Genomic DNA, 12,720 nt, shown 5'->3' with positions numbered 1-12,720 from the left:
AGGACTAGGACTCTAAAGGAAAAAAAAGGATAGGAACAAAATATGACAACTTCTTTTCAATTGGCTGGTAAGGCTTCCCTGCTGAGTAATTAGGGGTGGGCATGGTGGGTGGGAAAGTAGGCATATTGATTCCCAGGGCGTTGAATCACCATTATTTCTCTTCAGGGTTCTTCAGCACCTCTGTGCCTTTCTTGCACCTTTTCCTTATAATTTCCCTAGTGAAATATAATATGATTACTTAGTGATGATTTAGTGATATGATTTTAAAATTTTGGTTTCTTTTAAAAATATTCTTGGTTCACAACATGCTTTTCTCTGGCTTGCATCCCTCGGGCAGGACCTCCACTTGACTGTGACAAAGGCTGCAAGGCTACTGGTGGGCCAGCTCGGGGGTGTATACCTGGAGTGGGTTTTCTAATGTCCCATCCACAGCATAATGCACCCCCAGCCTTTTTAAAGACTTTGTGAATTCTCTGTATCACATCCCTTTCTGCTTAAGATGGAGTGGTTTCTTGTTCTTGCAACTGAACCCAGATGGATAGCTAAATATATCAAATTGCAAGTTGGAGATACAATGCCACAGAAGATTTTTTTCAAACAATTCACTTAAAAAAAAGAGAGAGAAAGGGGAAAATATCATAGACAACACTGATGCTTTTCCCATCTAAATGATAACCTGTATCAGCATAAATAAAGGTATCAAGAGTTGTATACCACAGCCCTGGAGCAGGCAAGGTATCTCCCAAGCTGGCCAGAAAGGATTGGAAGTTAGAAGGAACTCTGATTCAGATCCTCAAGGAACCTTATAAATACCCAAGAGTTGAACACCTCTGGTCAAGAGACTGAACCACAACCACTTCCACCAAAAACAAACATACAAAACCCTTGTATTTTTTGTGCTTAAAATTCTAATATGTAATTTAACAGCACATCCAACTGTCCAATGGTAAAGAAACCACCACAGCTTCACATGAGAATTGATTTTGACCTTTCAAAGAACTTCCTGACTTTCCATTTTTTGAGCTGCTATTTACATTTGAGAGCAAAAGAACAGTCTTCACAGCTGTACTGTATGAACAGGAAAGACTGTTGCTTGACTAATTTACATAACAAATTTGAACATTCAAGGTACACATTCAGGGTATAAATTACTTTCAATTTTTCTAATCTGAAGAAGCTACCCAAATTACTTTTACAGTTCAGATGAGTTGAATAAGTTACAACGGATGATTATTTTCCTAGAGTAGAGTGATCCAAATGGAAGATTTGTGATTCACCTTGTCCTTCCTTCCTCTTTTTCAGACTGTCTCACCTGCTACCACCTAACCTGTATCTAGCTGAGACAGAAGGGAGCAGCAACAAAAAGGAATTTCTACAGAAGCTTCAACTACCAAATCTTAACCTGCTGAGGACCAAGCTAGGATTTACAAGGATGAACACATTAAAAATGAATCTATCATATTGAGTCCTCTTTCTGGAGGTGAACCAAGTTGCTAGGTTGGAGGGGGAAAATGACTTACTGTATAAAAAACACTTGTACAAATTTGGTCTTGATTCTTGAGAGCTGAATTTTAACAAGAACCAGTTCAACATTTAACAGATAATTATTGAGAAGGTATACACAGTCATCCCTACCCTGTAATTGAAGCTAGTTACAAAAATGCCTATATAAAAACAGAAAAAATAGCTAATCTCACAATGTTGTGGTCTTTTTGTAAAGATATTTTCTATTACTAGAACCAGTGTTTGAGAACATTTTATCTAATTTTTTATTAGAAAAATATCTAACAAAAATTAGCTTTTTATCCAAGAAATTTCAGTAACCCACCCCAACATTCAGATTCACAGTAAATGTTTGAGAGTCACTGTATTAGTTTCCTATTGCTTCTGTGGCAAACGGTCATAAACTTCATGGCTTAAAATAAGAGAGATTTATTATTTTATAGCTCTAGCAGTCAGAGTCCTAAAATTCAAAGGGTCGGAAGAACTGTGTTCCTCTGTGGATGCTCTAAGGCAGACTGTTTCCTTGCGTGTTCTGGCATTTAGACTCTGCCTGCATTCCTTGGCTCATGTCCCTTTGTATACCTTCAAAGCCAAAAATGTAGCATCTTCAAATCTTCCTCTCTCTCTTATCTCTGCTTCTGCCATCACACCTCTTTGTCTGACTCTAATCTTTCCTGATTTCCTCTTATGTGGACCCTGTGATTGTGCTGGGTCTATCTGGACAATTCAGGATACTCTTCCCATTTCCAGATCTTTAACTTAGTCATATTGGCAAAGCCCCTTTCACTATATAAGGGTAGAGCATCACAGGTGCTGGGGATTAGGACATAGACAATTTTGGAGGGCTGTTATTCTGTTTATCATGGCTACTAAGATCACTCATACGAAAAGAAAATATTCAAATATCTTTGCAGCTATTTGTGAAAATATTAACCAAGAGTGCTCACTTTACAAAAATTCGTAAGATTGTTAAAACAAAAATGATGAAAGATTCACATTTTTTTTCCCACAGAATCAAGTATATATACTTTCTACAGGACATAATGATTAACTATGAATAAAAATCAGGAAAGTTTTCCCTCCTACCACAGTAAAAATCCAGATTTTCTGTTTAACTTACAGGGCAGGCAATGGTTATAACCTGGATGTCACAGATGACTGGATGACTCATTCAGAGACGCTGGTCTAGCTGTGACATTAACATGGTAATAGCTGATTGGTAATTTGATTGTACTAAGTATTACCTGTTTGAATAAAGCGTAGTCCTGTCATGTGGATAATGTTCATTGACAAACAAGGAAGAAGATGAAATTGTGGTCGCCAAGGAAGCGGCTTCAAACAGCGATGGAGTACTAGGCACCAGATCTGGCCTGTGTCGGGATCCCAGTGCTGGGTGACAAAAAGCAAAACAAGCCCTCATGAATCTCACTAATAAATGTTGTTTCAGTGTCTATGATAATCTAAATGAGTCAAAAGCATTCATTTTACATATCAGGCTGCAAATTAAATTGTGAATTAATTGTGCTCTTCTGAACTGCAGCAGAAATGTAAATAGCTTCTTGCAAACATGTTAAACAGAAAGGAAATTGGACTAATTTACAAAATGGCTAATGGAAATGACATTATGAATGTTCTTTTTCAAACCTAATAAAGTGATTTACTGTTTCAAAAGATGACATAAAAAACTCCTAGGAGCTTGAAGAGATAATTCGACAGAGATTAAAAGGATGATTGGCAAATGTATAAACAGTGAACCTGATCCCCATTGTGAGGCTATGCTCACATCTGTGATTCTCAGTGCAGATCTAAGAACTCAGATTGCTAAGAGCCAGAAACAAATGCTTCAGAGACTAACAGCCAGCTAGACCTTAACCCTGTTTGAGCCCATGTGGGCATCTGTGAATATTATTCACAGCTCTTCTTGATATTATATTTTAACAAGCAAGACTGCTTTTTTTTTTTAATGAGAACTCATTTTTCTTTAAAATGTAGGTACCTATGGAAATTCTCATGCAAGAGTATCCCCCATCAGAAAAGTAGAACAGTCTATGCTCACTCTGAGTCTACGTGGATTTTTTTTTTTTTTTTGACAGTTGAACTGGATCATTTTAAATCATCCTCTCCCAATGGACAAATTCACATCAATTACTGGTCAGCCTGTCAAGAGATAGTATTTTGCTTAAAGGACCAACCACAGAGATAAGAGTTCCTTTTAAAAGGGACATATAAATTCCCAGAGATAGAATACTTTGAATGAATCTTGTTTTTATCATTCCATAGTTGGACCTTTTTCCCCCTCATGGAGATACATTATTTTTTAATTTTATGGAACTACAGCTGACACATATTCAATAACACAGGATCAGTTTTAGGTATATAACATAGTGATTTGATATGTTTATTGGGTTGGCCAAAAAGTTTGTTTGGGTTTTTTTCTGTAAGATGGTATGAAAAACCCAAGTGAACTTTTTGGCTAACCCGATATATATTATAAAATGATCATCACAATAAGTTGAGTTAACATCCCTTCACCACACACACTATTAGCATTTTTTTCTGGTGATGAGCACTTTTAAGATCTCCTCTCTTAGCAACTTTCAAATATGCAATACAGTTACTATTAACTTGAGTCACTATGCTGTACAGTGGATTCTTTTTGATCCTTTCCCCAAAGTAAGCTAGAACAGATGATAATAAATACAATATAGCCTTAAGGTGTTTGTGGTATTCCTTTATAGGTATCATAGGCTCAGAATTATGTACTGTCATAAGTGTATGAATGGAAATTGACCCTAATTGGCACAATTACATGAGTGTGAGGTTTTGGACTTTGGATGTGGAGGGATATAGATGGAGAGGTGGGGTGAGTAATGGAGGGAAAAGGGGGCAGGCACAGAAGGCCTGGACTCTGGACTAGGAGACTAGATACACATTAAAGTGTAGGAGATGGTGCAGTTTTGCCTCTGAGTCAGATCAAAATAAAGAATTGCCATGATGACTAACGGATGAGCATAAAAAATTACACAAGTACTCAACATTCAAAAATCAACAAGTCTAGCAGTTGACAAATGGCTGGCAATCTTCAACATACTTGATTCCACATTCTCATTAAATACGCAGAAAAATATGAAAATTCTCAAGAATATAGAAAAATGGATCTGAAACACAACCTCACATCAGATTCCAATAAATCACTATTAAATATAAGGTGGATGGAGGTGGACTGAGAACAACTAATACAGACTTGGGTCTTGAGCATACTCAGCTTGACTTCATAAACCAGAGGCTTCCTGAGTGATAGATTATAGAAAAACACTACTTGTCCAGTGACTTGGGCCTGGGTCAGAGAGCACCCAAACGCCAGGTAGCTGACTCTTAGGAGCAGCTCAATAAACCAGAGAACTGTTTCCTTATGTGCCCATACCCTTCAGTTTTTTAAAAAACTAACTAGTGTGGTGGGTAGAATTCTAGAATGTTCCCCAGTGACCTGTACCCTTATATAATCTCCCTTTGAGTGTGGGTAGAAGCTGGGAGAATGATGAGATATTACTCTTGTGATTATTTTATCTTATGTGGCAAAAGGAATCTCACATATTTAATTAAGGCTACTAATTAGTTAACCCTGAGTTAGTCAGAGGGTCCTCCCTTTATCCAGGTAGGCCTGGCCTAATCATGTGAACCCTTTAACTATATTAAAGGGTCAGACAGGGTCATGGCAGAGATTGCAAGTGTGAGAGGCACTGACTTGCAGGAAATTCTCTGTCTGAAGATGGAGAGGGCTGCATGGCAAGGAACAAGGATGGTCTCTAGGGGTGAGCCTGGCCCACACCTGTCAGATAGCAAAGACATGAGTACTTCAGCCCTACGACTGTGAGGAAGTGAATTCTGCCAACAATAGGAAGTGCTTGGAGGAGGGGTCTTCTCCAGAACCTCCAGATGAGAACTCACCCTAGCCGACACCTTGATGACCCGTTTCTGAGGTGACCCCGATAAAGTTGTGTCCAGAGGACCAGGTAAACCTTGCTAGTCTTCTGACTTACAGAACTAGGAGATAATAAGTGGAGGTAGAAAATGAAGATCATGGCATCCGGTCCCATCACTCCATGGGAAATAGATGGGGAAACAGTGGAGACAGTGTCAAACTTTATTTTTGGGGGCTCCAAAATCACTGCAGACGGTGATTGCAGCCATGAAATTAAAAGATGCTTACTCCTTGGAAGGAAAGTTATGACCAACCTAGATAGCATATTCAAAAGCAGAGACATTACTTTGCCGACTAAGGTCCATCTAGTCAAGGCTATGGTTTTTCCAGTAGTCATGTATGGAGGTGAGAGTTGGACTGTGAAGAAGGCTGAGCGCCGAAGAATTGATGCTTTTGAACTGTGGTGTTGGAGAAGACTCTTGAGAGTCCCTTGGACTGCAAGGAGATCCAACCAGTCCATTCTGAAGGAGATCAACCCTGGGATTTCTTTGGAAGGAATGATGCTAAAGCTGAAACTCCAGTACTTTGGCCACCTCATGCGAAGAGTTGACTCACTGGAAAAGACTCTGATGCTGGGAGGGATTGGGGGCAGGAGGAGAAGGGGACGACCAAGGATGAGATGGCTGGATGGCATCACCGACTCGATGGACGTGAGTCTGAGTGAACTCCGGGAGTTGGTGATGGACAGGGAGGCCTGGCGTGCTGCGATTCATGGGGTCGCAAAGAGTCGGACACGACTGAGCGACTGAACTGAACTGAAGCTGCTAACCTTCTGGTAATTTGTCACATGGCAAAAGAAAACGAATACAACCCAGACATACTGAGAATGACAGAAAACACATGATTAAAAACTAGAGGGGTGTTTGGTAATGACTTGGTGCACTCTGAAAGGGAAGTCCCCAAATACAGAGTATTATAAAAAGACTGAATATTGCAGCAAACTTTGTAAATGCAGAGAATTGTCCAGATAAATTCATTTAAAAATAATACGTCAACAGTTTCAAAGAATATGCTCAACAGGTTCTTCAACCTTCAGCAGACCTTTTCTGGTGAAGTGCCTTTCGATTTAAAGCAATAGGTCCAATAGTTCATTTGAAAAAAATGCACGATTTGTGCACTACTTCCTGTTTCCAGACTTTCTAGATGCTATGTAGTGTATTTATTATACTTATCCCCTTAGATTAACAACTGGACTCACAGCTTATACTTTAGAAGCAATATATACACGTTTAAATAAGCATAGCTGACAGAAGCCATATTGAGCACACTATCTGAAAGTTTATCACAGTTTAAAAATGAGTTAATTCTAGAGAAAAAGGTGAAATTCATTGTTTTGGGGTGCAATGTCCTATAGATATCAATTAGGGCTAACTGGTCTATTGTATCATTTGAAGTTTGCGTTTCTTTGTTAATTTTCTGTTTAGTTGATCTGTCCATAGATGTGAGTGGGGTATTAAAGTCTCCCACTATCATTGTGTTATTGTTAATTTCCCCTTTCATACTTGTTAGCATTTGTTTTACATATTGTGGTGCTCCTATGTTGGGTGCATATCTATTTATAATTGTTATATCTTCTTCTTGGATTGATCTTTTAATCATTATGTAGTAGCCTTCTTTGTCTCTTTTCACAGCCTTTGCTTTAAAGTCTATTTTTATCAGATATGAGTATTGCTACTCCTGCTTTCTTTTGGTCTCTATTTGCATGGAATATCTTTTTCCAGCCCTTCACCTTCAGTCTGTATGTGTCCCTTGTTTTGAGGTGGGTCTCTTGTAGGCAGCATATAGAGGGGTCTTGTTTATGTATCCATTCAGCCAGTCTTTGCCTTTTGGTCGGGGCATTCAACCCATTTACGTTTAAGGTAATTATTGATAAGTATGATCCCGTTGCCATTTACTCTACTGTTTTGGGTTCGGGTTTATATACCTTTTTGTCTTTCCTTTCTAGAGAATATCCTTTAGCATTTGATAGAGAGCTGGTTTGGTGGTGCTAAATTCATTCAGCTTTTGCTTGTCTGTAAAGCTTTTGATTTCTCCTTCATATTTGAATGAGATCCTTGCTGGGTACAGTAATCTGGGCTGTAGGTTACATTCTTTCATCACTTTAAGTATGTCTTGCCATTCCCTCCTGGCCTGAAGCGTTTCTATTGAAAGATCTGCAGTTATCCTTACAGGAATCCCCTTGTGTGTTATTTGTTTTTTTTTCCCTTGCTGCTTTTAATATTTGTTCTTTGTGTTTGATCTTTGTTAATTTGATTAATATGTGTCTTGGGGTGTTTCGCCTTGGGTTTATCCTGTTTGGGACTCTCTGGGTTTCTTGGACTTGGGTGATTATTTCCTTCCCCATTTTAGGGAAGTTTTCAACTATTATCTCCTCAAGTATTTTCTCATGGTCTTTCTTTTTGTCTTCTTCTTCTGGGACTCCTATAATTGGAATGTTGGAGCATTTTATATTGTTTTGGAGGTTTCTGAGATTGTCCTCATTTCTTTTAATTCGTTTTTCTTTTTTCTCTCTGATTCATTTATTTCTACCATTCTATCTTCTATTTCACTAATTCTATCTTCTGCCTCTGATATTCTATTTGCTGCCTCCAGAGTGTTTCTGATCTCATTTATTGCATTATTCATTATATATTGACTCTTTTTTATTTCTTCTAGGTCCTTGTTAAACTTTTTTCTTGCATCTTCTCAGTCCTTGTCTCCAGGCTATTTATCTGTGATTCCATATTGATTTCAAGATTTTGGATCATTTTCACTATCATTATTTGGAATTCTTTCTCAGGTAGATTCCCTATTTCTTATTCTTTTGTTTGCTTTGGTGGGCATTTCTCCTGTTCCTTTACCTGCTGGGTATTCCTCTGTCTCTTCATCTTGGTTATATTGCTGCATTTGGGGTGGCCTTTCTGTATTCTGGCAATTTGTGGAGTTCTCTTTATTATGGAGTTTTCTCACTGTGGGTGGGGTTGTATCAGTGGCTTGTCAAGGTTTCTTGGTTAGGGAAGCTTGTGTCGGAGTTCTGGTGGGTAGAGCTGGATTTCTTCTCTCTGGAGTGCAGTGAAGTGTCCAGTAATGAGTTATGAGACATCTATGGTTTTGAAGTAAATTGAAACTGTAATCAGAAATCTTCCAGCAAACAAAAGCCCAGTTCCAGATGGCTTCACAGCTGAATTCTACCAACAATTTCGAGAAGAGCTAACACCTATCCTACTCAAACTCTTCCAGAAAATTGCAGAGGAAGGTAAACTTCCAAACTCATTCTATGAGGCCACCATCATCCTAATACCAAAACCTGACAAAGATGCCACAAAAAAAGAAAACTACAGGCCAATATCACTGATGAACATAGATGCAAAAATCCTTCACAAAATTCTAGCAATCAGAATCCAACAACACATTAAAAAGATCATACACCATGACCAAGGGGGCTTTATCCCAGGGATGCAAGGATTCTTCAATATTTGCAAATCAATCAATGTAATTCACCACATTAACAAATTGAAAAATAAAAGCCATATGATTATCTCAATAGATGCAGAGAAGGCCTTTGACAAAATTCAACATCCATTTATGAGAAAAACTCTCTATAAAGCAGGAATAGAAGGAACATACCTCAACATAATAAAAGCTATATATGACAAACCTACAGCAAACATTATCCTCAATGGTGAAAAATGGAAAGCATTTCCCCTAAAGTCAGGAACAAGACAAGGGTGCCCACTTTCGCTGCTACTATTCAACATAGTTCTGGAAGTTTTGGCCACAGCAATCAGAGCAGAAAAAGAAATAAAAGGAATCCAAATTGGAAAAGAAGAAGTAAAACTCTCACTGTTTGCAGATGACATGATCCTCTACATAGAAAACCCTAAAGACTCCACCAGAAAATTACTAGAGCTAATCAATAAATATAGTAAAGTTGCAGAATATAAAATCAACACACAGAAACCCCTTGCATTCCTATATACTAATAACAAGAAAGTAGAAAAAGAAATTAAGGAAACAATTCCATTCACCATTGCAATGAAAAGAATAAAATATTTAGGAATATACCTCAGGCTTCCCTGGTGGCTCAGACAGTAAAGCGTCTGCCTGCAATGCGGGAGACCCAGGTTCGTTTCCTGGGTCAAGAAGATCCCCTGGAGAAGGAAATGGCAATCCACTCCAGCACTCTTGCCTGGAAAATCCCATGGATGGGGGAGCCTGATAGGCTACAGTCCATGGGGTTGCAAAGAGTCGGACATGACTGAGCGACTTCAGACTCAGAAAGAAACTAAAGACCTATATATAGAAAATTATAAAACACTGCTGAAAGAAATCAAAGAGGACACTAATAGATGGAGAAATATACCATGTTCGTGGATAGGAAGAATCAATATAGTGAAAATGAGTATACTACCCAAAGCAATCTACAGATTCAATGCAATCCCTATCAAGCTACCAGCAGTATTTTTCACAGAGCTAGAACAAATAATTTCAGTTTGTATGGAAATACAAAAAAACCTCAAATAGCCAAAGTAATCTTGAGAAAGAAGAATGGAAGCAGAGGAATCAACCTGCCTGACTTCAGGTTCTACTACAAAGCCACAGTCATCAAGACAGTATGGTACTGGCACAAAGACAGAAATATAGATCAATGGAACAAAATAGAAACCCCAGAGATAAATCCACACACCTATGGACACCTTATCTTTGACAAAGGAGGCAAGAATATACAATGGATTAAAGACAGTCTCTTTAACAAGTGGTGCTGGGAAAACTGGTCAACCACTTGTAAAAGAATGAAACTAGATCACTTTCTAACACTGCACACAAAAATAAACTCAAAATGGATTAAAGATCTAAATGTAAGACCAGAAACTATAAAACTCCTAGAGGAGAACATAGGCAAAACACTCTCAGACATAAATCACAGCAGGATCCTCTATGATCCACCTCCCAGAATTCTGGAAATAAAAGCAAAAATAAACAAATGGGATCTAATTAAAATTAAAGGCTTCTGCACAACAAAGGAAACTATAAGCAACGTGAAAAGACAGCCTTCTGAATGGGAGAAAATAATAGCAAATGAAGCAACTGACAAACAACTAATCTCAAAAATATACAAGCAACTTATGCAGCTCAATTCCAGAAAAATAAATCGACCCAATCAAAAAATGGGCCAAAGAACCAAATAGACATTTCTCCAAAGAAGACATACAGATGGCTAACAAACACATGAAAAGATGCTCAACATCACTCATAATCAGAGAAATGCAAATCAAAACCACAATGAGGTACCATTTCACACCAGTCAGAATGCTGCAATCCAAAAGTCTACAAGCAATAAATGCTGGAGAGGGTGTGGAGAAAAGGGAACCCTCTTACACTGTTGGTGGGAATGCAAACTAGTACAGCCACTATGGAGAACAGTGTGGAGATTCCTTAAAAAATTGCAAATAGAACTGCCTTACGACCCAGCAATCCCACTGCTGGGCATACACACCGAGGAAACCAGAGTTGAAAGAGACACATGTACCCCAATGTTCATCGCAGCACTGTTTATAATAGCCAGGACATGGAAACAACCTAGATGTCCATCAGCAGATGAATGGATAAGAAAGCTGTGGTACATATACACAATGGAGTATTATTCAGCCATCAAAAAGAATACATTTGAATCAGTTCTAATGAGGTGGAGAAACCGGAGCCGATTATACAGAGTGAGGTAAGCCAGAAAGAAAAACACCAATACAGTATACTAACACATATATATGGAATTTAGAAAGATGGTAATGATAACCCTGTATGCGAGACAGCAAAAGAGACACAGATGTATAGAACGGACTTTTGGACTCTGTGGGAGAGGGAGACGGTGGGATGATTTGGGAGAATGGCATTGAAACATGTATACTATCAGGTAAGAAACGAATTGCCAGTCTATGTCCGATACAGGATACAAGATGCTTGGGGCTGGTGCACAGGGATGATCCAGAGAGATGATATGGGGTGGGAGGTGGGAGGGGGGTTCAGGATTGGGAACTCATGTACACCCGTGGCAGATTCATGTCAATGTATGGCAAAACCAATACAGTATTGTAAAGCAAAATAAAGTAAAAATTAAAATTAAAAAAAAAAACTTGAAAAAAAAAAGAGTTAATTGTAGAGAATTAAGCAGTGTGGTAGGGAGATACCAATGCAGGGAAGCTAGGGAAAGAGCATGGATGTCAGAAACTAGAGCCATTAACTCAGAGTGAGGAGCAAGGACAATTCAGTAACTCTTGCTATTGCTAAATCTGGGTAAAAGTTAAAGAAATCCAACTTGTCACATATGGGTAAGTGCTGCAAAAGGGCCAAGGATGAACACACTATTTTAAAGACTCTGAGGAAAATAAAACCCGAAGGAGAGATCTAATATTCTACAGGAAGTAAAAGAAATTGGAAATGCTGGGATTCCCAAAAAGAATAAACTGATAATAAAATCTAAAATGTTACTTCCTCTTACAGGATTAGAAGAGAAAATCCAAATGGTTAACTCAATAGATAGAGAAAAACATTTAATAAAATGCAACACTCATTCTTGATAAAAATTTTAGAAACTAGGAATAAAAAGGAACATCCTTGACTTGACTATGGTATCTGATACATCAAACTACTTTCTCAGAAGTGAAACATTAGAAGAATTCCCTTTTAAAATCAGGATGAGGCAAGGCTGCCCACAAGCACTACTTCTATTCATCAGTGTACCAGAAGCCCTAGTCAGGAAGTAAGAAAGATGTGAGGTCTATGCAGTAGCAACAAATAGCCAGAAAAACCAAATCTTAAAGATACACTATCTGAAAAGACAGAAAACATTTATCTGTCTTTATCTCTACAACCATTTGAGAAATAAATCTAACAAAAGGTAGGAACATGACATGCCAGGAGAAAATTATAAAACTTCTATTAAACTCATTTAAAGGACCAAAATAAATTGGTAATTCACTGCTATGCTGTTGGTCAGTCCAGTTGCTCAGTCATGTCTGACTCTTTGCGACCCCATGAACTGCGGCACGCCAAGCTTCCCTGTCCATCAGCAACTCAGACTCATGTCCATAGAGTCCGTGATGCCATCCAATCATCTGATCCTCTGTTGTCCCCTTTTCTTCCTGCCTTGTATAGGTATATAATGTCTATGTGTGTTTGAAAAAAAAAAAAAAAAATATATATATATATATATATAAGCACAGACCAAGGTCTACTAGTGAAAATACCAAAATCTTCAG

At 38.3% G+C, this 12,720-nt stretch overlaps 1 protein-coding gene across 1 annotated transcript in view; it reads right to left on the bottom strand.

The window, feature by feature from the left end:
• Nucleotides 1-12,720, bottom strand: part of PIP5K1B (phosphatidylinositol-4-phosphate 5-kinase type 1 beta) — a 357,761-nt gene that overhangs the window by 85,706 nt on the left and 259,335 nt on the right. Inside the window, exon 13 of the mRNA XM_068974227.1 lies at nucleotides 2,748-2,892. Coding sequence (XP_068830328.1) covers nucleotides 2,748-2,892 — 145 coding nt within the window. The remainder of the gene's footprint in view (nucleotides 1-2,747; nucleotides 2,893-12,720) is intronic.

The sequence above is a fragment of the Capricornis sumatraensis genome, chromosome 6 (assembly GCF_032405125.1).
Source record: "Capricornis sumatraensis isolate serow.1 chromosome 6, serow.2, whole genome shotgun sequence".
NCBI lineage: Eukaryota > Metazoa > Chordata > Mammalia > Artiodactyla > Bovidae > Capricornis > Capricornis sumatraensis.
The sequence above is the reverse complement of the archived record's forward strand: the minus strand, read 5'-3'. Positions and strand labels throughout refer to the sequence as shown.